Below are 27,683 nucleotides of genomic sequence, written 5' to 3' on the forward strand. Positions count from 1 at the left end.
TTCGAAATGGTCGTATTTTTGTCATTCGTTTTGAAAAATCAGCTCTCACGAATTCTGTATTGGTAGAGCTCGATTCTTCGTCAGGGGTTCCGCTAAATTTAGAACAGAGCCGCGTGGTGTATTCTCCTCGGACTGGTGCTGACTCTGCCCCCGGCAAAAACGACCATTTCGAAAAATACTGCACAAGTCGTGTGAGTAACAATTTATGTATGTTAGTCCTGACGAAAGCTCCACAGACCCCTCGGGCCTAAGGAGCTGAAACATGTCGACAATCTTTTTATAATACCACGAGATCCAGTAACTCGATCTTCCTAAGTATCAACATATTTTACACCAGCGGAAACTCACCCCTCATTAAAAATCTGGGTGTTTTTTTCCCCTTTTTAACAATTTTTTCCTTTTTTCATAAAATTTGGTTTTACAACTTTTTGAGGGGAAAAATCCTCTATCTATGACACTGCACTTGAGACCAGAGGTGCCTCTGGTTGAGGCTGGCAACTAACACAAATTGGAACACCCGATGATAACTGCCATGACTTCAATGTGGGGCGGATGAAACATATATACCGCACTCCTAACAACATTGAGTTTTTGAGGGTATTCTAATCACTTTTCCTAACCAACGGTCGAGAAGTGTTACAAGTGTCCTTTTTCAATTTTTGATTAATTGCAGTTCTTACCCAGGGGAAAGAAAAGGACATAGTGATTCCTCATCCCTCCCTGTTGATTAATTACAGTAGCCATGGGCAGCCAAGAGCGAGGAATCCGCCGCCGCACTGATCACTTGATTGGACACCATCATGCCCTCGTTGATGATCTCCTGAAAGTCCTCCCTCTTGTCCCTAGGGAGATGCTCCAGAAACTGCTGTAGGGAATCCCACAACGATCGGTCGTATCGCCCCAGGAGAGCCGTGGCACTAGCGGCTTTCATAAACGTAGCAGCCGTACCGCAGACCTTACGACCCGCCGAATCCATCTGCTTTCTCTCTTTATCAGGGGTTACCGTGGAAGATGGAGCAGTAGCGTGTTGTTTCCTGGCGGCCGTAACGATCACCGAATCTGGGACCGGGTCCGATCTGAGAAACGCCGGATCAGAGTCTGGAGGTCTGTATTTCCTCTGCAGCCTGGAGGGGGCGGATCTTGTTGACGCCAGCGTCAGGAAAAGTTCCATCGCCGGTTCCTCCAGCCCCGGCACCAAGGGCAACAGGGGTCGTGACAGCTGCCGCTTATGGAGGGTCTCGAAGATCACTGACGTAGAAGGCGTGGGCACCGTCAGGGTAATACCCAGCTTCGCCGCCCCTCGCAATAACACCTCTTGAAACAACACAATGTCGTCCACTGGCGACACTCTCGTGTGGGGTGAATCTGACAGAGTGGGCGAATACCCCCGAGCACTGGACGAATCCGTATGACTGAATCTCGACCGATCTCGTCTGTGACGCCGCCGGGACCTTGTAGATGAATGACGGTCACTCCTAGAACGGCGTCTTCGCCTAGATCCCGACCTGGATCGTGATCTGGACCTCCGAGGTCGTGGACGATCCACTGGCCTGGTCGGGGGTGGACGCTGTGGAGGAAGATCCGGAGTCTTCGGCTGTGGCGTCCCCTTAGGTGGTGAAGGGAAGCGCGCCAGCGAGACGGACCTTGGAGGAGGCCGTGGTGGAGGAGGCGGAGGATGATGAGGAGGAAGTGGAGGCGGAGGAGTCGTCGGAAGAGGAGGAGGAGGAGTCCTCGAAGTGGAGAAAGCGGTGGAGGAGTGGGACTCTTCTGCGGCAACGTAGGAGGCGTAGGCGACCTTGGCCAAGAAGGGGAGTAGATTTGAGAGTACTCCGAGTCGGAAGATCTAACCACTCTCCTCTTCTTTGCAGGTCTTCGCAACAAAGTCCTAGAAGCGGATCTTCTACTAGACGAACGCCGGTGCCGCCGCAACCGGGGGCTCGTGGAAGCAGAGAACAGGCTGACCACCGAGCCCGGGGATGCCGTCCTTGCCGTGGATCGCCTCCCAGAGGTTGACTTCTCCTTTCTAGACGTTGACCTCTCCTTCGACGTCGAATGCCTTGACGTCGACACATCCCTTGACGGCGATCTCCTTTTCCTCGACGTCGAGTACCTGCTCCTCGACGTCGAACGCCGAGTAGACCTCGACGGCGAGCGGCGGTGTCACCTCGACGGCGAGCGCCGGTGCCTGGAACCATCACGACGTCGATGACTCCTTGACGTTGATGTAGTTCTCGTCGTCGACCTCGTCCGAGGTCTCGACGTCAGCCCCCTCGACGTCAAACGGCGACGCCACTTCGACCCAAAGCCCTGGGTCGATGGGGAGCACGCAGTGGTCAACCCTCTCGACGCCGAGGCCATCGTCGTCGATGGAAAAATGTGCCGTTTCCTGGCCTTCTCTTGACTGGGGAGCCCCCCAGAGGCCGCAGCACGGGCAGAGGACTCAGATCCAGCCCTCCCATGCCCAGACCCACCTTGATCCTGAAGTTTCCTCAGCTCCAGGCCTTGGAGCCGGATCTTCTCCCTCTCTCTCCTGGTCCTCTTGTAAAAGGACTGATGGATTTCACAATCTTCAGGAACACGGGATGAAGGGAGGCAGAGGATACACACTCTGTGGACGTCCGATTTGGCCTTCTTTCTGGCACACTCAGGGCATCTGTCGAACAATGCAGGCATTTTCGACAGAAAAGGTGGCAAAAAACTGGCAAAAAACCCCAGCAAATGGAAGAAAGAGTAGGTAGACGTCGAGTGAAACACTCAACACTTGAAAAGTGTCAAAAAATTAGAATTAAACCCAAAAAGGGAGAGCTCAATGCTCCAGGGTCCTGCTAGCAGGAGCCGGAAAAAAGAACTGAAAGTAAAAGGACTTGGCTGTGCATGCTGGGATACCGAGGGTCTCTGGAGAGTTCCTTAAAAGGTACGGTATCCCTTTTTTAGACACATAATGGCAGCCTATGGAGACTTGTCTGTCCATCCCTTCCTCTCTATCATTCCAAGGTTTTTGTGAAGGGGAAGTTTCTCTATGGATGGAACTTGACACACTATGGTAAATGTGATGTTGGTAAAATATCCTTGGCATTTCTAGTTGAAGTGCTGGACAGTGTAGCCTTGTAGGTACAGGCTGCATTATTGTCTTTAATTTTCTCTTAAGTGTCTATGCAGGACTGCAAAGAAGACAACTTAAGAGATTATTTTTGATTACTCCGGGGTCCACGCACATGGGCGGGACTATTCACTAGATTATGACTATACACAGAACACCACGATCACCAGCACCCACCTGCTGCCCTTTAAACTCAATTCTCAGTCATATATATGATTATCTGCTCTGTCTTGGTCTTCATTCCAGGGAAGTCCGCTGGGCACCTCCTTTAACTGAACGTCCTTCCCAGCATATTTTGCTTAAAATTATTTAAACTTCTCACTTATTCAATGTTTTCCACATTCTTGGACATGATGTTTCAAAACTCCTCTCCCAAACAGTTAACTCAAGTACTAACCAGACATCTGTTTCAGCGAAACCTTTGTTGTCTAAATCATGTACGTGTAACTGTATTTTACAGAATGTAACGGACTCTTAAAAGGGACCGATTATGGTGTACTTCAAACCTATTGTCACTTTTGGGGCTAAAATCTCTCTGGGGAAATCCAATGTTTTCTGCGCAGTAAAGTACCAATCGGCCTCTGCATCACCCACAGCTAATTTGTCCTCTGCAGTGTAACGGAGCATAGAAGAAATTCTAAGCTGTATATGATGGAAAGGAAACAGAATTTAGCAAGTAAAAAGTGAAATTCAGAAAAAACACACAGAAAGGGGTGAGTGTGTATGCCAAGCTTTTCAAAATCAATCACAGCAGCCATATGTACCTTTTCACAGCATCCTTATTTTCCCTGATTTTTTCTTCTTTTAGTTTTGCCCATTTAAATTTCATTCCAGATTTTTTAATAGCCTCTTTGATCCAAACGTCATCTAAAACAGAATGTGGTTCCAGTGCGTCAAGGTCGAGGGTTGTGTGGAGCAAGGCTTCATACACATGATCTGATTGAAAAAAAGCACAGAACATCCTATTACACACTCTTCGAAAATCAAACTGTGAAAGTCACAAAATACTTCTTGGCTTGTTCTGGAAAGATAATGTCAGAATTGTGTCTTGGTTAGGGGCACTCGGTGGTGCAAATCGGCTGTTTCCACAATAATCACTATGTTGTAACAAACTAAACACATGATGTGACGAGTAAGTGGAACTTCAAATCTATTCAAGAATTAGGATATCTGTGTGTGGAACAATATAGATTATAAAATCTATCACAGGAATTTGGCCGCGATTTTAACGTTGACACAGAATGGCATTGGCCTCTCTACAAATGTTATCGCCACCCACCACCAATCAGATGTCTGTATTACTGCCTCTGACAAATGCCTGCCAAACTCCCACCATATAAAAATAGGTAAAGGTTTTTGGTCACCCAATTTTAATATGGCGGTATTGCCCCTGCAGATCACAGCTAGAAATAGCCCCATGCCTCCACTTCTCGGGGGATCTCGTGGGCTCCTCCACTAACCAGCGGGTAGGTGGAAAACATCAAAAGCCTCAACCTTGGTGAACTCATTGCAGGTGCCGACATTGAAGCCAACCCTATATAATTTCGCCGAGCTCAGATGGAGTGTTTATAGAGGGTCCATGTCGCTGCACATGCTCGGATGTTCGGCTTAACGACTAGACAACCAAAATTGTAACTGTGTAGGAAACTGGTACCTTCACATGTGAGGAGGATGAACTAATTATAAAGCATGGATGGTGCAGATAGATTCATCATAACTCTTACAAGTGCAAAATCAGGTTGCGTTGAGAAGTAGGAGGAGCAATGTTTTAGGGAAAGCACAATGTGCAGTAATATAAAAACAGTAATGTGTTCTAAAGGTTTTGAGATAGAGATTGATTAGAAAAGAAAATGTTCTGCGGCATCCAGTGGCGGGTGGCGCACTCCATGCAGGAGGACAAGGATTTAAATGGCTTTACAGAAATGGGAAGTGGTAGGTATTTCTAGATTGAGAGACATTTGTAGGTCTGGGGCCATGATGTCATTTACTCAAATCAAACAGGTACACAAATTGAAATCACACTTTGGGGAAATATGCTTCACTGGACAGGACCTCCCAAGCTACATGCCCGAGGAGAACAGACTACTTACAAAATGAAGAATGCCAAAGGTGATCTCCAGGATTATAAAACTCTAAACAACAACACTCATTATGCTGAAAATGTCATGGGAAAATGATTTGGGGGAAATGAAGAGTTGACATTAGAGAAGCTTTCGGTTAATCCAATTCAAGATATTACACTGGATTTATTATTCCAGAACAAAGATGTTATTAGCTAACTATTGCTGAAGATCTATTATGGACAGTAGTGATATTTATTGTGGGCTTTGGTTAGGTCCTTGATTACCCTTGGTTGGTTTTCTTGCCAAGCTAATTTACTGCTTCTTATTTGAGGACTTTCCTTCCTCTTCTTGACTTTGCCCCTTCCCGGAGCTTAGGTTCTTTACCATCCTTTTCATTGTATAACTTGTATCCTCCCACTGCTTACTTTCAGCAAACCTTTTTCTTTGAGCATTCAGTGCAAGTGTATATGTTTACTTACTCTCTTCCTGTGTGCAGCTTCTCCACTCAAATGTCCTGTGTTCTACTTGTGGTCTGTTGCTCACATCCTTTTTCTTTTTTTTAGGTCTCGGCTAGCGTAGGCGGCGCATGCGCAGTCTCGCTTGCGAGATCTTATGTCTCAGAGTAGCGAGGCTTAAACCCGCCCCTCTTCTCCATTAGCTGACCTCCTAAATGGCAGCCAGCCATTGGAGAAGAGGTCTCTGTGACGATCTCTTTTCGCTGTAATCCCCGTCCTTTTCGGATTGAGGGGCGTGTTTTTTTCATTTCTTTCTCTAAACAAAACCATGCCCCCCCAATCCAAAAAGGAGGGGGCATTCAAAGTCTGGTAAAATGTCGGGCATCGCATATTGGTGGTACTTTTTCGCATAGTATGGGTATCCATAGCAATACAGTGGACTCTTCTGGTATAATTCTGACGTTACGCAAGTGTGTTAATTCATGGCCTCTTTGCTGCCATCTAAAACCTGTGGGTTGATTGAGCATCCGCGCTAGGTTCTGAACCCGGCTCGAGCGCGGTTCTGACCCGGCTCGCGCTCTGTTCTGAACCCAGCTCGCGCTCTGTTCTGAACCCGGCTTGCGCTTGGTTCTGAGCCAGGCTCGCGCTCGAGCCCCGTCCGCGTCAGCAGCGACCGCCGCCACAGGGAGCGTGCCGCAGAGCCTCGTCTACAGTACAGAGGCGGGCCCCCTGTTGCGTCACAGCGGCGGCAGCAAACACGTCGGCCGCGGCATCACCGAGCATCCTGGAAAAAGGCTAAGCTGCTGGAACATCCTCGCCCCTCTGCCCTGAGCTCAACCGGCACCCCGCAGCCTCCCTCCGCCTGCTGCCCGCCCGCTCGCTCGCGGGGACCAGCTGACTGGCGGCCACCGTAAGGGGGTGCTCCACCGGCACCTGCCTCGCTGTCACCATCCTGCTTCCCTCAGCAGTTATCGATCCCCCCCCACCGGCCCCTGTCTCGGGGATGAAGCCGCTGTTATTTCAAAGTTCTTAGTGGCCCGGTGCGCTTTTCAAAAAGAAACCATGCACAGTGGCGCGACCTGTGTGCCACCATGGTAAAGGGCTAGGGACATTTGTCAACAGAGAAGGTAGACGTTGCGAGGGACGTGTAATAATAGAATTATACCTCGTTGTGCTTGTATTCCTGCCCCCTGTTCCCTCGTTGTGCTTGCTTTCCTGCCCCCTGTTCCCTCGTTTTGCTTGCTTTCCTGCCCCCTGTTCCCTCGTTGTGCTTGCTTTCCTGCCCCCTGTTCCCTCGTTGTGATCGTTTTTTTCTGGCCCCTGTTCCCTCGTTGTGATAGTTTTTTCTGGCCTCTGTTCCCTCGTTGTGATCGTTTTTTCTGGCCTCTGTTCCCGGTGTGTGGCTCTCTGTGTGGGTGTCTGTGTGTGTGTGTGTGTGTGTGTGTGTGTGTGTGTGTGTGTGTGTGTGTCTCTGAGTGTGTGTGTGTGGGGGGGCTCTGTGTGTGTGTGGGGCTCTGTGTGTGTGTGGGGGGCTCTGTCTGTGGGGCTCTGTGTGTGTGGGGGGGCTCTGTGTGTGTGTGGGGGGCTCTGTGTGTGAGTGGGGTGCTCTGTGTGTGTGTGTGGGGCTCTGTGTCTGTGTGTGTGTGTGGGGGGCTCTCTGTGTCTGTGTGTGTGTGGGGCTCTCTGTGTCTGTGTGTGTGTGGGGCTCTCTATGTCTGTGTGTGTGTGGGGCTCTCTGTGTCTGTGGGGCTCTCTGTGTCTGTGGGGCTCTCTGCGTCTGTGTGTGTGGGGCTCTCTGCGTCTGTGTGTGTGGGGCTCTCTGCGTCTGTGTGTGTGGGGCTCTCTGCGTCTGTGTGTGTGGGGCTCTCTGTGTCTGTGTGTGTGGGGCTCTCTGTGTGTGTGAATGAAATGAAAATGAGTCTTGTAAAGCGCACATAGCTGCCCAGAGGCGTCCAAGCGCTGAGTACTGACCGTGTGTTGTCAGCTGAAATAGTGAGCAGAACGAAAACAACTATTTATTAAACAAAAAAGTTTTCAACTGTTTCCTAAAAGAAGTAAGGTTCGAATTGGATCGGAGCTGAAAAGGTAGACTATTCCATAACTTGGCCGCATTCAGGGAAAAAGAGCGACCTCCTGATCTAGACCTGTTTACCCTTGGCACAACAGCACGTAAGGCCTTAGTTGATCGTAGCTGTCTGCCGGGAAGGTAAGGGGTGATTAGAGGGCGACTGATCACTGGACCAGTGTCCCAAAACGATTGGTGTGCCACACAAAGAGATTTAAAACTAATCCTGTCTTTCACCGGGAGCCAGTGCAATCTTGCCAATCCGGGTTTCACAGAGGTCCTGCGGGGAATCTGCAGCAGGGTTCTGGCGGCACAGTTTTGAATCACCTGCAGCTTTCTTAATGCGAGTTCTGGGGCTCCAAGGTACAGTGCGTTTCCAAAGTCCAGCCTGGAAAGGATCAATCCTTGAACCACTATTTGTCTTACCTCAAAAGGTAGCAAAGGTAAAATCCTCCTCAGCATTCTAATGAGGCCGAAACAAGTGGCAGATAGTACAACCGCCTGGTGGTCGAATGTCAAGGACTTATCCAGCCAGACACCCAAGCTCTTGATGGACTCCTTGGGGACTGGGGCAGTACCCAAGCAGGCTGGCCAGATCTGGTCGATGGCAGTGGGCGCCGAGTGGCCCAGCAGCATGACCTCTGTCTTGTCCCCATTCAATTTGAGACAAGACAGGGTCATCCAGCTCTTAACTTCACTCAAGCAGCCCACCAGATCCACTGTGCCCGCAGGGTTTCCAGCCCGCGCCAATGAGACCACCAGCTGTGTATCGTTCGCATAGGTCACGACCTTAATACCATAAGGGCGGCCGATCCCAGCCAGCGGCCTCATATAGACATTAAACAGTGTCGGGCTGAGTGAGGAACCCTGCGGGACGCCACACTCCAAGGGCCTGCTGGTGGAGGTGATATTACCCTCAAAAACTTGGAAGTTTCTGTTGGTTAGGAATGAACAGATCCATTCTAACGCTCCTCCTTGGATCCCAATGTCCCGGAGACGCTGCAGTAAGATGGTATGATTTACAGTGTCAAAAGCGGCACTTAGATCGAGGAGGATGACTGCCACCGATCCTCCCCGATCCAAGATGCCCCTTGTTTCCTCCAAGACTGCCAGCAAGGCCGACTCCGTCCCATGCTTGGGACGGAAGCCGGTCTGCGAGGGGTCAAGGAGGCTGTTATTCTCCAGGAAATTGGTCAGGAGGCTGTTAATATACTTTTCCAGTAATATGCTAGTCCATGGAAGCAGGGAGATTGGACGATAATTGCTGAAGTTGTTACTATTCAGATTGGGCTTTTTGGGAAGTGCCTTTACCCTAGCCTCTTTCCACCTGGATGGAACTATATTGGTGGAAATAGAGGCATTGAGCACCTGTAGTACAACCGGAAGGATGGTTTGACTGACGGTCCTTAGGAAGCTCGGAGGGGCAGGGTCGCTTGGAGAGCCAGATTTTACCTGGGTCATCAATGTGGCTAATAAGTCCAAGCGCAGCAATGGAAATGTGTCCAGCACTGGTGGCATATTATCTGACGCACTATTTGTGGCTTGTCCGGAAATGACTGCTGGAGTATGTGGTTGAATATTTGGGAAAGCAGAGTATATAAGATCTATTTTATTAAAAAAATAGTCTGCCAGCTCATTGCACCGGACTTGTAAATTGTCACTGTTTATGGGGGGATGGGGAAGAACTGTGAGGCTTTTTACTATTCTATAGAGTTCCTTGGAGTCGGATCTGGCATCAGTTATCTTTTTTGTATAATATAGAGATTGAGCGTTCTTAATCTCCTGCTTATATTCCCTAATGGAACTTCTATATTTAGCTTTGTCTAGATCTGTATAGTCCAGACGCCATTTCCTCTCCAGCCTTTTACACTTCCTTTTTATCTCCCTAAGCTCTGTGGTGTACCAAGGGGCAGAGATCCTAGCTCTTTTGGCCTGAGTTGTTTTCACTGGAAGAATAGAGTCCAATGACTGGGTTATCCAGTTGTTAAAAATGTCATTGGCAGCCGTCGGGTCTGTAGAAATGAAAGGCATAGTGGCTTGGAGTTCGTGGACCCACTTGTCTGTAGACAATTTGGGCCAGTTTCGGGCTTCACGTAGTCCTGTAGAAAGCACAGGCAATTTAGAGGTATACCAGGTTAGCGGGACAAGTCGATGGTCTGTCCATGGAAGTACAATAGGGGGCTCTATCACTAGGTCCGGACAGTTGCAAAACACCGGGTCCAGCAAATGTCCTTTCACATGTGTGGGTGAAGGGACCAGTTGGGTCAGCTGCAATGCAGATAGACCAGCGATTAGTTCTTGGGCAGCATGGTCAGTTATATCTTCAAAGTGCATATTTACGTCGCCCAGCAACGTAAAGTTGGCTGAGATGGTGGCAAGATCTGCAACTGCTGAGGGCACAGAGTCCAGGAATTGTCTGACCGAACCAGGCGGACGGTAGACCAGTACTCCGGAGAAATTTAAATTTGGTGACAGTTCCAGACTGAATGAGGTACTTTCACAACCCACAATAGAGGTGGAAATGCATGTGAACCTGTCTTTAAATACTATAGCTAAGCCTCCTCCCTTCCCTGACGAGCGGTCTGTTCTGACTACTTGATAGCCCTGTGGTAATGTTTGGATGAGGTCAGGCGCAGAAGACGAGGTGAGCCATGTCTCCGTAAAAAAGACTGCATCCGGATTATGATCTTCAAGCAATAGGGCTATTTCTGATTGATGCTTGGGCAAGGACCTACAATTTAAAAGATACATCTTAAAAGAGTGCCGGTGTTCAGTGGTTATAGTGCTTCTTGGGAGGGTATTGCAATGTTGACAATAAGAGGGCACATTCAAAGGATGATACAGATGGTGACAATCTCCTTTTGGCGCGGGTCTCAAGCTAAGTAGTTCATTAGGGGTATATCCTGTATGAGGGCTGACAAAATAGGCAGGGGTTGTGGTCCCTGGCCCCGTCCGGTCGCGGACGGGCTTGCCTTTATACAGGTAAGAGGCGGGTGGGAGGCGACCAACAACTCGAGCGCCAACCCAGATTTCCCCCAATATGGCCTCCTGAAGCCCTGCCTCACCAAGCGTCAGCGCTGACTCTGCTGCGCTGGGAGCGGGGACGAGTGAAAGGAATCCCTAGTCAGGTACAATTAAAATAAATGCAAAACGAAGTTTTTTCAGGCAAAGGGGGGGATCTGTGTGTGTGTGTGGGGGGGGGCTGTGTGTGTGGGGGGGCTCTGTGTGTGTGGGGGGGCTCTCTGTGTGTGGGGGGGCTGTGTGTGTGTGTGGGGGGGCTCTGTGTGTGTGTGTGTGTGGGGCTCTGTGTGTGTGTGTGTGGGGGGGGGGGCTCTTTGTGTGTGTGTGTGTGGGGGCTCTGTGTGTGTGTGTGTGTGTGGGGGGCTCTGTGTGTGGGTGTGTGTGTGGGTGTGTGTGTTTGGCTCTCTGTGTGTGTGTGGCTCTGTGTGGGTGCAAATGCAATAGGTCTCGCATTTGCGAGAGATTAAGCATTGTAAATGACAATGCCATTTATTTATATGTTTTAAAAACAAAAACATAAATAAAAATAATGTCATGAGCAATGCCAATAGCTCTAACTTTAACAATGCCGAGACCATTGCATTGTAAATGCTTGTTATATTTTACACTCCAACCCACCTCCTTTGCTCCCCCCCCCCACACTGATACCTCACTTGTTGGAACTAACATTCTCCTCCTCCACTGTTGCTACTCCTTCCTCACAATCCCAATCTTTTTTTTCTTTCAGGTTTTTTTTGGGTGGCCTGTCAGCTGCAATTTCCGGCTGGGCCACACCTATCCCTAAATAAAGCTCCTGGTACACTTTTATATTTCTTTTTAATTACCACTCAAAGATGGCTTCAACATCACGCTACAATCATATATGATGACATCTGCTTACACAGCATGTTTTTGTTTTTCTTTTTTCTTTGCTGATGCTGCACAACATAGGTAAAGAGGAAAGCCAATACGTCTGCATGGAGACCTATTGGCTTTAGCTACACTTATTTACCAAATACCTGGCTCTGCCTAAGATGGAACCAAAGTATGGAACCATTTCTTTTTGCGGTGGCCACTCTCTCTGAGCTGTCCCCTAGGTAGGCCTGGTTAGCGGTATGGGCAAGTCTGGAGGTTTCTAGATATTAAACGTTACTCCCAGACCTAGCTCTGAATGTCAAAAGATTGGGAATAGTTAAATAGTGCTTTAGTCTGCTGTTCCATTGTTCAACATTTAGAGTAATTATTTGGACGGTTGCATGGGGACATAATGGAGACTGAAAGGATCACCTAGAAATGTTGAGGGTGCCTTGATAAATTCGGTCAAATATGGGGGTGGGTGATTATATATATATATATATATATATATTATATATATTATATATATATATATTATATATATATATATATATATATATTAGTGTGTCTGTGCGAAGGCAATCTTGGGCTGTGTTGCTGTGTTGTTGTAGCCTGTGCACTAAGGTGATGATCCTTTGTTTATGTATATTTCAGTGTTTTGAAAACTGGCAACAACTAGAAAGAAATTTTGGTGTTAGTTTCTGTAGACTAATCTTCTATCAAAATTATTCTGCCATTGTGTACATGATTTCATCTTTCTTGATCAACATGTGAACATATCTTTCATCCTCTTACGAGGGTCTTTTTCTCAGACTCTGAAAGCGGAACACTTAAATTTCTATCTGGTTAGCCTGTTTGAATGTCTGGTAACGTATTGCACATTTTGCTTCTCCTTGGCTGTATATAAGCTGATTCAAATTTTTGTATTTCAAATTGTGATACAGTTTGCAAAGTTCTGAACTTCCTTATTCTCCCTCCTTCCAATTTTACACTACTTGCTTCGCTTCACTACTACGCTTTTCAAGATTTTTTAATCAATAAACACAGTTATGTGTGAGCGTTTTATCTGGTTTAAAGCAGTGTAGGTTCACAACCAGACCAAGCGCAAAAAGAGGTCACATTTGAGATGCTCTTGTGAGAGATCCTTTTTACTTGTGTCCTTCCACTGCTTGCTTTTAGGAAACAACTTTTTCCTTTTTGTTTCAACTCTCCACGAGTTCATGAGTTCATGAGTTTTCCAGATGTATTTGCTTTTCTTGCCCCTCATGCTCTGTGTTGCTTTCTCTCATTACTCACGCTCCAGATTGCTCTTTCTTGTCCGTCTGCTTTTTCACCCTGAGCTTCTTTTGTCTACTTTTTGTTAAGCACCCCACGAGGACCTGTACATTCCAGCTGCCTGGGTTGGGGGCTTCTCACCCCCTGCCCTTCTATGTTGCTTGCTCTCACCCATTTGCTCATGAATCATAAAGCACTCTATTTCAAGAACACTGCTTTTCTCCAGGGATATTGTTGCAGGTTTTTTTGTGGAACCTCACTGCCCCATAATGAATGAATTTAGTTAGTATTGAGGCCCTGGGACACTCGGTCGGGTATGATGATGTTGAATTTCTTATGGCATCAAAAGAGAGGCACACACACCAACACCTGGTTTCAATTGGTCCCAATAAACAATAATGTTGTACATGCAGCACTTTAATTATGTAATTCTCTTGCTGGCAAATGAATGTGCTCTGTAAAGAGATTCTTAGATCCCTGGACTTGGTTCTCACTAAATTGGGTACCTTGCACAACATTTTAAATCAGGGGTCTCCAACTATTTCTATAGTGAGAGCTACTTCTGCTCAGTTAAAATCATTGTGAGCTACTGAAAGCTTGAGAACTTGTGCATTCCTACCAGGCACCCTTGCACCCAGCTACAGAGACACTAACCCCTTCCCTGCTGCCGTCGGCCGTTGGTCGTCGCGAGCACTACCTTGCTGGTGCTGCGAACGTCCAACGGCCGACGCGGGCCCGCCCACTTATTAAAACCGCCGCACTGCCGCGAAATAACGGCCGCGGTTAAGGTGTTAAGCATAATGTCCATTGAACCAGATACTATGGTTTGAACAAAATACTTTGAGTAGGGGCATTAAGACAGGTCTGCCATGTGTGTCAGTGAGAGAGTGGTCTTGCGGATGTATGAACATGTGTGCGTATGAATGAGATATATGTGTATGGGTGACTGAAAGCCAGTCGTGTATGCTTGTAGCATAGTACATACCATTCGTCATATTTGGCACGGTTACATTTATTTTAATTATTGAACCAGCTCATTAGCCATTACATGGCTGAATGCAAGTACAAGTACATCACCAGGTTGAAAATAATAAAAATTACACATCATGCACTGTTACATTTATAACGCAAACATAACCATTTTTATTAATGGAAGAAACTTAAAGTGCAGTAAAATGTTTGCCACAAATGTTCATAATACGGAATATTTTTCTGCACTTTACATTTCTCCCACTCAAAATAGTGGCTATATTTTTCAGCTATAAATATGGCATTGTGTCTGCAGCCACTGAAAGCAAGACGCCTCTGTTTTTAAAGGCGACACTTTGAAATGAGAGAAAATTAAACGGATGAGTTAACTGTATGTTCGTACAAATTACATAAAACTTGTAATTTCAATGTTCTCCCATTTCCAAGTGTCTCACTTGCAAACCCCAGGCATCTTACTTACAGTGGTCTGTGGACACGGTGCCATATTTATAAAAGAAAAAATACAGCCATTTGTTTAACATTTGTGACGGAGTATCCCACCCACCAAAGTCAATCAGGTCCTTAATGTTGAATAGAAATATTGTTCTTCACTTTAAATTTCTCCCACTTAAAGAAGTGATTGCATTTTTCAGGTATAAATATGGCACAGTGACTACTAGTCACTGGGAGCAAGAGGCCCGCATTTGACTCTCTGAAATGAAAGAAAATTAAAATGAAGAGTTAACTTTATCATTAATGTAACTTTTAATTTTAATTTTCTCTCATTTAAAAGCATTCAGAAACATAATTTTGTCTCAGCTCCAATACCGAGTAGACAAGGATTTTAATTTAAGAGTTAAATACCTCAGTGCTTCAGTTCTTCACCTCTGTCCAGCCTTTCCATAAATTTGACTGTGCACTGTTCATTATCAGGCACGGTTATCTGTAGCTTGATAATATGTAAAATAAACAAAGCCTTCTTTTAACCTTTAAAGGAAAATGTGATCCTGTGCTTATTAAAAATGAACTCGAAGCTGTGAGCTGCCGTGAGCTACTCTAACGGTGTCAAAGACTAATATAAATGCTAATAGTCATTCACTACCCTTCTGCAACAACTAAAATTAATTCTGCTCCCTTACTCTCATGCAAACACAGTCATCCTCTACGTGTTGCGTCACATCATGAGTTCTAGTAATTTTCATTTATTGCAGTTAATCAGAAATGAATTGCCAATGGCTGTTTCATTCACTGTCAAAGAGCATGTCTCAAATAATGTCTGTGACATTGTTTTATTGAACAGTGCCTTTAACGTGCATACTAGTCCAACAATCGGGTACACATGTAAACATTTGTTTTCCTTACAGAGGAATCTGTGCCGGCTCAACAAAGGAACCTGCAACGGCTCAATACTTCCTGCGCGTTCCCAGAAATTGAAGTGCCATCCATTCATTTCTTATCACACTTGTTTGAAAATGAGTACTTTAAGATTGGCCTGCAGCCTTATTAAAACAAAATAAATCAATAGCCAAGACGTTCAAGTTGTTGACATGATTAAAGACCATGGTCTAGATGTATTGTTTTTTATGGAAACCTGCCACAGAAGCATAAATCAAAAACAAGGCGGAAGTGTTGCCATTTTCATATTTCAAGTGATGCCTTTCTCAAATATCCCTTCTCTAAAATATTCCAAAACTCTCACTATAAAGATACATCTCAAGGTGAGAAATTCAATGACATTTTTATTCACCTATCGCACCACACATTTCCCTATAGCTTTCCTTAAAGACTTAACCAGTGCAGTAATTGAATTTACCACTTCACAAACTTATCAGACTATGCACATGAATTTCAATATTCACATGGATGAGCTACAGGACCCTCATGCTAGCCATCTTACTTCCTTAATTGTTCTTATTCCTTGCACCAACACATGAATCTTGTGAAACATTTGGCAGGCCATAGATTAAACTAATTGGCTGGCCCAAAAAAATGAATTTCTAATCTGTAGGTAATCCCATCCAGCAGGCCCAATCACCATTTACTGGTAGTTCAAATTGCCAGTAAAATCTCTACAAAACACTCCCCACTATGTCAATGCCTAAGCACTTTGATCCTGAAGAAAGCCTTTGGAGTTTACAGGAAGGCTTAAACATGTCGACCCAATAGTGCGGTAGACTAGTAACTGGGTCTATAAGCGCACCATAATTGCTTTTACTTTCTCACTTCACTATTTTTGGAATAAAAGTTCATTGCTATATAGTGAAGTAGAGAATTTTAACTCACTGCACTTGAGCACATGCACTTTTTTCACTGTTCTTACATTTCTGGACATTACTGAAAATCATTTGGTCTACCTCCTTGTTGAGGACAGAATACTACCAATCCAAAAACCCTATGATGATGCTGGAATGTTACACCTAGGCGGAGAATCAAGATACACCGCCACCGGCCTGTGTACGTTTTATGAGGGTTTTTATATGATTTCGATAAAGACCCTGATTTAACAGGACAAGTGAACCATTCCCTTTTGATTAATTGCAACAATTGAAGGTAGACTGTAGAAAACCCTGACCAGTGCTGTGCAGTGCCCTGTGGACCCAGTAAAGTGCTTTAAACTTAACTTGCCCTGACAGGCAACCAGAGTAGGTCTCTGATAGCTTTAGATGCTGAGCAGAATTTGAGGAGATTATTAAGAACTCTGGCAGCCGCATTCTGAACGGTTTGCAGTTTGATGAGAACGCAAGCTTGGGCACCAACATACCACAGTAGTCCAACTTGGACATGACAAGAGCAAGTATCACTGTTTTCCTGAGATCCATTGGAATAAAAGGTAGAATTTTCTTCAAAGTTTTTAGCATCAAAAAGCATGAGGAGGTAAACGTTTGGAGGGATCCAGAAAAGTCAGATGAGAGTCAAAAATGACTCCCAGATTTTTGGCCTTTTTTACTGGACAAGGCAGGGATCCCATATTTGACGGCCACCAGGAAGAGTTCCAAAAAGAGAGGTCTCTGCCAAATAGAAGGACTTCAGTCTTATAAGTATTGATTTTTAGGAAGTTCTTCTGCATCCCGGAAATGATCAAAATACATGATCTAAAATCATTGGCTGCCTTGCTAGGGTCGTTGTACACGGATACTACTATTGGGTGTCATTAGCGTAGGATATGATCGAGAACCCAAAAGAGCGCACCAATCTGATCAAACGGGTGATGTAAGCATTAAACAAGGTGGGACTGAGCAAAGATCCTTGAAGGACCCCACATGGTAGTTGAAAGGGGTTTCGTGTAAAGCTGTCCAATTCCAATTCTTATTGTCGATTAGACAGAAATGATTTTAACAATCAAAGAGCCGATCCTCCGATGCTTTCTAAACAGAGTACCAGGGATGCGGGGTCAACCGTATCAAAAGCGGTGGAGAGATCCAGTAGGATCATGGCTGGGTTATCTCCTTTGTCAGTTATCTCTCCGATGGCTTCAGTTGCAGCTAGTAGGGTGGATTACGTGCAGTGATATGACCTAAAGCTGTGTTGAGCAGGATCCAGGTCGTTAGAATTCTCAAGGAATGAGGAGATGTCATGATTCATGTTTTTTTCAAGAATTTTAGCGGGGAGAGACTGGTGGGAAATAGGTATGTCGTTTTTTACAACTGCAGGGTCTAAGGGTGGTTTCTTTCATAGAGGCTCCAGTGTCATATTGAGTAATGGCATGAGGTAGGTGAAACCGGACGGAGCACTTAAAGAAGACATGGGTCTCCAGGGGCTCCTGACTCGGTGGCGATAATCAGGTTGGTAACTTTCTCCTGAGAGAGGGGAAAAGGATCTAAACGTGGCAGAGGGAGGGTTGACTTCGGGACCCTGGTTTTTATCCTTTTCACCAGCCCTTGAAGCAGGATGAGGACCATTGAGGGCTGATAAAAAATCCTTGCAAATATTTACTTAAAAAAAAAACAATTCAGCTAGTTCTTTACAGAACTTTTGACTAGGGGTTGCTGCCTTGGTGTTGCCCCAGGAAGAGAGTGATTTCACGGTTTTAAATAGTTCTCTTAAGAAGTTTCTGGCTGCTCTGATTTTTTCAGTGAAAAAAGTAGCTTTGGTAGGCTGAATCAACCGTTTGTCATTTTTTAGCACTTTTTAATACTTAATTTTTATTTTGAAACCATACGATTTTCTACAGATTTGTTCTTAGCTTCTACACTTCTTCTTGAAGTCTCTAAGTTCTTGCGAGTATCACAGGGCGGAGGGGGTAGACCGATGATTTATTTAAGTTTTAAGTGGTGCCACCTGAGTTACTGTGGCCTCTACCCAGGCCTTGAATCTGACTGCCAGTAAGTTGCCCAGAGCCAGGTTATCAATGTTTTTCTATGCCCTGTATTTTACATTAGTGGACACTGTAGATGAAGAGGAAAAGTTGAATGGTGCAGGCAGGTTGAATATAATCGCCCTATGGTCCATCCAAACCAGTAGTGTAATGCTTTCCACCGCAAGCTTAATGTTATTTGACAAACTCCGATCACGAGTATGGTTTGCTTCGTGCGTGGGTGCTTTAACTTGTTGAGCAAGGCTGAAGCTCAAACAATTATTGATTAAGAGCTCTGAATGTTTATCACTGGTGCATTCTAGGTGAAAATTAAAATCATCTAGAATCATGAAACGCGGAGAGTCAATGCATGAGTCCATGAAGCTCTTAGCACGAAATCAGTCCGAGGATGCTTGTTTCCGGTCCAGGGAAGATTTGGCTTGGCAGTTCGGGCTGGACTTTTCCCATGAGGCACAGGGTTAAGACTGATTTGCATATAGCTGTGTCTGAACTGGGGTGGTGAAGTGAGCTAGAGAACAATGATGGATTCAACCCATGGATCTGTGACTGGGGGTGAGTGTCTGAAAATTTTCAGCGCTCCGTCCATCATCTCCTTGTGTTTTCTTTGTTCACCTTAAGTTGGCAGGGTATGCCCAGACATGGGTCCCTTGCTCACTTTGCCACTGGATTCAAGCTAGCCTGGCTGATGAGGGCTGTTAGCCCGGAACCCATCCCGGGATGCTTGTTTCTGGTCCAGAGAAGACATGGCTTGGCAGTTCAGGCTGGACTGTTACCATGAAGCAGAGGGTCAAGACTAATTTGCATATAGCTGTGTCTGAACTGAGGTGGCGAAGTGAGCTAAAGAACGATGATGAATTCAACCCAGATCTGTGACTGGGGATGAGTGTCTGAAAAGTTTCAGTGCTCCGCCCATCATCTCCTTGTGTTTCCTGCATTTGATTCCAGTGACCATCCCATTCATACAAACCAACTACACAATATAGGTGTTAACAATTCAGTACTAAATTGGTTTACTTCGTTCCTGGTAGGCAGAAATGAACAAATGATTCTAGGCCAGACTTTCATATTCTGAATAGTTAACAAGTAAGGTTTACACAGGGGTCTCTCTTTCACCCTACCTGCATGATGATTACATAAGACGGTTAGCATTCTTTTGGATTATATGGATATACCTAAGTAGAAAGTACTAAGTTATTATTCAAGTTGCGCTCTAACAAAGATTCATCTCCTCACGCTTAGAACGGTCCTACAGCTGCTCATGCATGGATGAACCCACATTGGCTCAAGCTCAACATGCACAAAACCAATATTCTTATCTCTGGTGCTGGCAAACTGGTAAGACAACAAAACACTCTCTGGCCAGTTTCACGTGGCCTTTGTCCTATGCCTTCGAAAGTGGTCAAGAGTCTAGGAGTTAAACATGACACTGCGCAATCAAGTGTCCGCTATCATCATGTAGTTTCCACCTTCAGCAACTTCGTGTCAGTTCATATCTAACTAAAGAAAGCAGAGCTATAGCCATTTCAGTAATAATTGGACTACTGTAATTATCTTTTTCTAAATATAAAACACTGTTTCCAATCCATCCAGCAAGACTAGTGTTAGGAGCTCCCAAGTGCATTACAGTACTTAAATTATTAAGGCACTTCACCAGTAAATTCAACAGGGAATAACCTTTAAAGCCACTTGCATAATTCACCCAGTTTATATATCACAACTCTAGGTTTCGCTGTGCACTGAATAAAAAGGAATTTTAAGAAAAGAACTCTTCGATATCTAAATGTTTACTCCTGCAAGTTCAAGATTCCATAAAGCTTGTGTCAGGGTTTGTTCTTAGGTGTAAACAAGGAAAACTACGTGACACCAAAAACTTCACGATGTCTGTAAGTCCCTGGATGTTCAGTGTCAAAATTTTGCTCAGGCCTTTCCAACTCCTGGAAATGTTCTTCTTGAGAACAAAGGCCCACATATCACAGGTTACAATACATTGGGAGGAAAGAGTACGTGCTTTTCTATACACCACTTTTTCTATAAAGATGATTGGACAAAATATTATTTTTGTTCAATCCATTCGCTGGTGTCTTATGACATAAGTACACTGATCCAAGTCCAACTGCATGTCAATCATCAATGTGCTGGCTGCTTTAAAACTTCAAACAAGGTATTCTGGTATTCTGGTCTTCACACTGCAATTGTTGCACTATTTTGAAAAAAAGTGAAGAAAATGGAGCTCTGAATGATATCTCCCCCCCCTCCAAAAACATAGGCTTTGCCGTTCTGATGCAGGTATTCCTTGTATGTGATCCTATTTACATGTCCTTCCCGAGAGTGGGTATCATATATTCTCATGAAGTAACATGTCACTCACTAACAAACAGCTGACCCGCAGAGTAGAGCCTTCTATTTCTACTACCTTCTGTTAATCTGTATGAAGGCAAGACACTCCGTTCTATACAAAATAAATAACATATTGATAAAAAAATGAGATTGTGTGCATTTATGACAATGGGACTAGTTATAGAGACGTCTTAAACTGCAGTGTTTTATAAATGATATTCATGTTAGCATGTCTAATGTGCAAGGATTTCTCAATAAATTAAAATATTAAACAAATGTCAATATTGTTTAGAACCAATGCCACCAAGGTTCCATTTTAACTGTTGTTTCTCACTAAAGGATCGGATAGTCTGATCCCCTGATAATATAGTGCTCTCCTACAATCCTCCTGTACAACCACTAAGTGGTGTGACATGGAGTAATAGCTCCTGATTGAATGAAGCAAACAAGTAGTATTTGCTGCACTACTTGCATCCTCCTCTATCATTCTTCGGTTTTTTTCCACCCCACCTGGCAAGAATAGAGCAGAAGGGCTCCCAAGCAGCAAATGACAAGCAAACAGTCAGGATTTATTTTAAGATATCATCCACCATTTTGAAACATTATCACAAAGAAAACACTGGAAGGATTGACTTGAACATAACAGACATATATTTTCATGGAAATAGGTATAAGCAAGACAATTGGCTTCAAGACTTTCATCTTTTTGAATACATGTACGAACATACACAGAGGAAACTACTCACCAATGTCCTTATCCATAGCCCTCGCAAGATCTTCAATAGTCATGTTGTGCCAAATCTCCACCTCCTGCTTCACCTGCTTTGGTTTTACTTGAGGTAGTTTATATTTCTTCTGATCTTTTCCCTTAAAAACAGAATCCAGTGGAAAGCATTTTAAGAATACTATATGCCAAAAGTATGGAAACAGGATTTATGTTGATGGCAAACACTGCCCTCAGTTGGAAGGTTTGGCGCCGATATCCCTCTGATCTACAAAAATGATTGGCAAGGACATGGCTGGATGTCAAGAAACTTATGCAATTTTTGCAGAAACTTTCGTTTTCTTTGTTATCAAAAACTTACTGTGCATTGATGGAACATGTAACAAGTGTGCGCTGTTGTCATTAAAGGTGGAACACTCCAAGTTAAAAAAAAACAATCACCTCTTTTGGTAGAAAACTCAACACAGTACCTTTATGAAACCATATTAGCTGTTTCCAGCAAGCACTATAAGAAGACAATGACAAAATAGTCCCTCATAAAAATATTATCCTTTATTGAGATCTGCAGATTTACACAAGCAAGTATATTTTTGATCGGAAACCTATACAAAAATAACTTTAGAGAAAATCTAAAAAGTATCAGAGCTGTTTTGTAGCCAGGAGGCTGTACAGTGTCAGTGCTTTAAAGAGAAGAGTGTCTTTTTGTCACAGTGGTGGCTCCTCATGGTAGCACATAAACTGCACACCCCAATCAGGACAAAATACTAACCATCCACAGTATCCGTAACACTCAATGTTTATCTGTAGTCACCATAACACACATTATACGGCTAGACCTGTACTCACCATAACACACCTTATGTTTGCATTCACCCGCTGGTAATTTGTTGGCAATTGGTTATACTATATTCAAGTTTTATATTGCTTGTGGACATGCTTGCATGACTGCTCGATTCCCTTTACTATTTTACAACTTACCAAAAGTCACATGTTGTCAGTCACCTTAATAAATGTGCATTTTAAACACTTACTTGCTTGAGCCAGCAAGTCAGTGTGCTTTCATGCTTACTTAGTTAACCCATACCTAACATTCCATGAATATTGATTCTTTTGACTGGTAGCATCCTGGTCTGCAATATCATTTAGTTTCCAAGTTTAATGGTGCACTGTTCTCCCCAGTAGCTATCTTTGCTCAGCACTAGTACAGATGTCGGAAACCGTATTATTTTGCCTGCTTTTCTCTAACATTTTTCAATTGAAGCCTCATTTAGAAGAGGGCATTAACCGAATAATAGAGCAGCTGAAAATAATGTGGATGTCTCATCCACAATCCCCTTTGTTGCCCCATGTTCTGTGAAGTTCCCAATGGCAGAAACCCCAACTCGATCATCAGGAATCTACTTACAATTGACTCAACATTAGCTGAGTTGGTGTACTTTCTATCCAAGACTGTAAAACATTGAGGTCCCCAGGGGAAAGTTTTAAAACATGCCCCAATAACTGTGACACTGGGGACATTATCTATGATATTCCTGAAGATGCGTACCCGCGTGGAGCTGTATCTCCAGGAATAACGTTAGTGATGAAAGGTTTTGACTGGCTGACATTGCAGACATGTAGTAACAAGCCACTTTACCCCAGAAGAGGCTCCCAAATGTAAGTGGGAGCCACACTGGGGAGACAATATTGCAAAGATGGCAGACAACTTTAAGTTGAATGACCAGAGTTTAAATGAGTCCCTTTATCGTTTTATGGATTATCAAACTTTGTATACCTATTTTTCTCACCAAGTTTATTCTGCACCAGAATATGTATCGCACAAAAGATTCATCTCATTTAGGTCCAGTGTACATACATAAAAAGCAAAAAACAATAGTATTAACGAGAAAATACCTTTTTTGTAGCCAGAAGTCTGTACTGTGTTAGTGCTACACAGAGAAGGGTATCTTTTTGCCACAGTGGTGGGCCCTGATGGGTAGCACTTATGGGGTACATCGATGATTGTATAGGTCTCCCATGAGACCTTTGAGATTTTCTAGAAACCAGAGCATGGAGCCGGCGACAAGCACAGTTGAACTGCACCAGCGTTTCCAGTCTCAGCAGAATCCCCCTGTTCATTTTCTACCTGGAAATAGGGGGGAAAACAAGAGCACATGATGAACACTGAAGTGCAGGAGATTTGCACGCTACAAAATTGCTGCCTATCCAAATGGATCCCATCATATAAAAGCATTACGTCCAAGTGTAGATACGGATTGAAAATTGGTGATAGACTTTGATGATCATAAATCTGGAAGGGTTAGTAAACGTCTGTTTCTCTTTTCTTTGAATTGACAATATACCAGTGTAAATTCCATGGCCAACCAGAGAAAATTGGCACAGACATTTCCCCATTTACACCTCGTTTGATGCCTGTGCGAATTGAAATACATGCATTGCTTAAAAGTCTTATTTAGTGAGTTAGAGATTTAAAAAAAAGTTCAAACCAGAAATAACCCTTTCCTTATAAAACAAAAAAATGGCAAAGCCAACAGGTCTGACCTCTTGTAAGAGAAAATGTTTGGTAATGGTTTAATGGTTGGTGGTATTAGTATGTGCTGTCTCCAGCTGTCCAAAAACAAATACAAATGAAGCAACATCCTGGGTTACAACAACCCAGAAGCTGTGAGTAGGACTCGTTCTTAAATAAAATGGATTCGTAGTGTGAAGCCGTACCATTAAAGAAGAGTGTTATGAAAAGGAGTCCGAAGGTAAAATTTGCTTAGTGAATAGCCCTCTTTTTTTAAAACTGACTAAGGCGTCCAAACAGCAAGCCATTTTTAAACAGAAAAAGCCACACAGCTGCATTTAAAATGGCACTGTCTCAGCAAAGTGAATGCCTCAAAGAGCAAACTTTGATTTGAGTCGACCAAAAGGACTAGAAGAAACCCCAGAATCAAACCCCAGTGGGAATCAAAGTAGAACAATGTGACCATGCAGAACCATGAAAAACACATAAAAAGAAATGTCAGAATGCCACATTCTGTACTTCTAATAGTATTTTCTGAAGAACTGAGGACATAAGATATCTAGAGAGCTACCTTTTACCCAATAATTCATATTGGTTTGCGACAACGGTAGAAAAACAAACTTTTATAATACATAGAACACTATGTGGTGGGAAGAAAAACAAACATAAATATGGTAAGTACTTTGCAGGAATCAGGAATTGAGTCAAACACTTCCTTTACTTTTTCACTCTCGGTGCTAAAACTATTAATTATTTCCCTGCTCCATGCGTTCTTTCAACGAGGATTGTTCACTCCGTCTATGGTGGGAGATATTCAGAGGATAGGAACAGCTCTTCTGCATTTGACCTCTCAAGCATATCAGTCAGCCATGACTCCACCATCGGACCTTCTGCCTCCCCTCCTTCCTCCAAACTCTCCACCCAATACCCCCACCGACCAGTAGTCAGTGTCTTGCAATCTTTTGTTTAGCGGATATTAAATACAAGCCTGGAAACTTGTACCTAATTTTGTCCCCCTTCTGTCTCCTGAGTTTCAACACAATGTGTTTCCACAATCTCACACAACCATACATATCTTTGATAGCATTTCACACCTAGTACTTTTGTATCACCTCACACCTCCACATCAAGTGGTATTGTCCACTTCAGGGCTGCTACATCTGGAGCAACCAATTATTTTTCCTATTTATGCAATAATTATCGGAAATAACATTTTCCTTAAATACAGACAATTAATTAAATGAATGCTTCCACTTCTTATCATGCAAACAACAAAACAAACCACATCTATTTTCACTGCATTCTGCCCTTACGTAAATGCAATTTGCTACATTCTGTGTTCTAAAGAATAAACAGTTGTGTGACAGGATTATCGCAGTTTGTTTTGCACTAGTTAAAATATTCAGTAACAAAGCAGCAGCGCTCCAACATGAGGATGTTTCTCGCAATGGGAACTTTAGCCCTCCCTGTACACAAGTGATGGATACTAACCGATACAAAGAAGGAGGAGAATATTTTGTATAAAAAGCTTTTTTGCCCCACTGCTGATGGTGCTCAATTGGATCAGTAGCAACAAGTAGTGGCGGCTCCGCCGCTAAGGCAGAGGAGCGCTGCACCACTGCTTTTAAGCAGTGTCAATAAAGAAAAAATAAAATGATAATAATTTTAAGTTATTATTTTATATTTTCCTTGTTGCAGCAGCTCTGCGGGCGGGGCGGGCAAGGCTGCTCTGCCGACAGAACAGGGAAGGGGAGGGGAGGAGTGGTTTGCACTCCCTAAAATGTGCATGAATCTTGGCCAGCCAAACATTCATGCGCATTTTGAATGTTCTCCATGCAGGCTGCATTACAGCCCGCATGGAGAACATGCTCGGCCTCACATTCTGTGGATGAGCAAGATGCACAGCGCTCAGACCAATCACAACGCTGCATTGTGATAGGCTATCGGGTGGCTGGGTGCATCTTACTTCCTGCCATGGAAAAAGGGAAATGGACCGAGAGGAGGCGGCGGCGGTGACGGCGGGCAGCAGACAGGTAAGAGTGTATTTTTAGTTATTTCATTCCCTCCTTCCTCATCGTACCCCCCGCCTTCAAATACCAGCCACCACTGGCAATCAGTATGTTTGAGATGCATAACACAGGCTGTTAGGTAGCATATTGAATCCCAGCCCACAGATCAAAAACAAAAAGGTCGGCAGACATAGTTAAATCTAAAATCAAATCATACCAGTATAACTAGTTTATGCCTGCCACTTCTTTCCCTCTTCCTAAATACTAGATGTAAAATAATACTTTTCATACATCTTTATCATCTGGCCAGATACCATGGGGAGTTGCACCAATAAATCATGCAGCGGGGTTGACGATATCACTTCGACTCACACCACACAATTGGCCAGGATGTACAATTTGCTCAGAGTCATAGCGGCCAAGAACGAGGATTTGGAAGCCTGCAGCCGACGCAACAACATACGCGTCACGGGCATTCCAGAATCCACGGACACGGGCAGGATGGAGCTCTATGTCGAAAAACTACTCAAAGGCTCGATCGGAGAAGACGCCTTCTCTCCTCAGTTCATCATCGAGAGAGCACACCAATCATTGGCACCTGTTCCCAAGCCCGGATTGCCGCCTAGGCCGATCATCGCTAAATTGTTAAATTATCGAGATCGCGATGTCGCGCTGAGAGCGGCCCGCTCTAAGCAGACCCTACAATACAATGGCATTAGCTTCTCCATATATCTGGACTTCACCCCCCTGGTGCAGTAAGAGCGGCGCAAGTTCATCCCCGTGAAAAAGAAGCTGCGAGAGGCTCAACTGGACTATGCCCTACTCTACCCGGCAAAGCTGTCGATCACACATCAGGGGAAGCAACGTTTCTTTACGAACCCTCAAAAAGTTGAAGATTTCCTGAAATCGATCCGTAAAGATCATAGGGAGGAACGCAACGATACGGCGGACCTGGAGGACGAGGACCTATCTTCAGCAGCGGGCGGACACTGAGCGTTTGTACCTACTGAACTCTTTGGTTTACCTGCGTTATCGTACACTGACTCTTGCTTCGACTGCATGGAAACAGAGACGACCACACACGATGGACCCACGCTGCCCCATCACCCCTGTGGTAACGTAATCCAAGGACCACTCTCCTGACCCCGGCCTTCACCATGGGCGGTACAGACTCGGAGGCCGTGGACGGGGGACGTGGCTGTGCGTACTTTATGATGTATCCCTACAGGGTGTTCCCCATGCACATCTTTCTGTTGTTGACGTTGTTGCAGAGGTTGGGGGGAGGGGGGAGGAGGGAGGGACAATGGGAGGGGAAAGGTGGCTACTGGCATGATTGGGATGCTGGGGTGGGAGGGGGGTTGGGTTGGTTCCGAAAGAGGCTTTTATCGCTTGGAATGTTTGTTCGATTATTGCATTGGCATGAGTATTTATATCGGCCACTTAGAGTAGGTTCTGTCTCGTCGCACAGGCCAGAACTGGTACGATTGCTATTCTTCTATCTATGGCTGCTTTAAATGCTGACGCGCAATTGAACTGTATGTCATGGAATGTTAGGGGTCTCAATGATGCCAAGATATTTCGCAGTGTCATCGCTTACCTCAACAGACACCATGTCCAGGTAGCCATGTTGCAGGAAACCCATCTGTCACCACAGGGGACAAACACATTTGCGAGCAAGTGGGCTGGGGTCCGCACCTTCTCCTCATACTCCACCTATGCGAGAGGAGTCGCCATCCTTTTGGCATGTAACATGCCGTTCCATAAATGCGGGGAACTGGTGGATGGCGAGGGACGGTATGCTTTGTTGTGGGGCAGACTGGGTCGGGACACCTTCACATTTGTTGTCAGCTATGCCCCTAACGTAGATACACCCGCATTTTTTACCACCTTATGGGGACGGATCATGGATGTAGGCTTGCGCCACGTGTTCTGGGGTGGGGATTTCAACCTAGCGTTGGTACCACACCTAGATAGGGCGGATGGAGTGAGCAACTATAAGCCCAGGGC

The 27,683-nt window shown here is 44.7% G+C and overlaps 1 protein-coding gene across 3 annotated transcripts in view; it reads right to left on the reverse strand.

Annotated features, from left to right (window-relative positions):
• MTIF2 (mitochondrial translational initiation factor 2) overlaps positions 1-27,683 on the reverse strand; it is a 348,454-nt gene that overhangs the window by 245,255 nt on the left and 75,516 nt on the right. For all 3 annotated transcript variants that reach the window (XM_078649490.1, XM_078649492.1, XM_078649491.1), the window contains exons 2-4: positions 23,052-23,283; positions 21,181-21,301; positions 3,865-4,036 (exon numbers count right to left, since the gene is read on the reverse strand). In XM_078649490.1, the coding sequence (XP_078505616.1) occupies positions 3,865-4,036; positions 21,181-21,301; positions 23,052-23,276 (518 nt within the window). In that variant the 5' untranslated portion in view covers positions 23,277-23,283. The remainder of the gene's footprint in view (positions 1-3,864; positions 4,037-21,180; positions 21,302-23,051; positions 23,284-27,683) is intronic.

The sequence above is a fragment of the Lissotriton helveticus genome, chromosome 6 (assembly GCF_964261635.1).
Source record: "Lissotriton helveticus chromosome 6, aLisHel1.1, whole genome shotgun sequence".
Lineage (NCBI taxonomy): Eukaryota > Metazoa > Chordata > Amphibia > Caudata > Salamandridae > Lissotriton > Lissotriton helveticus.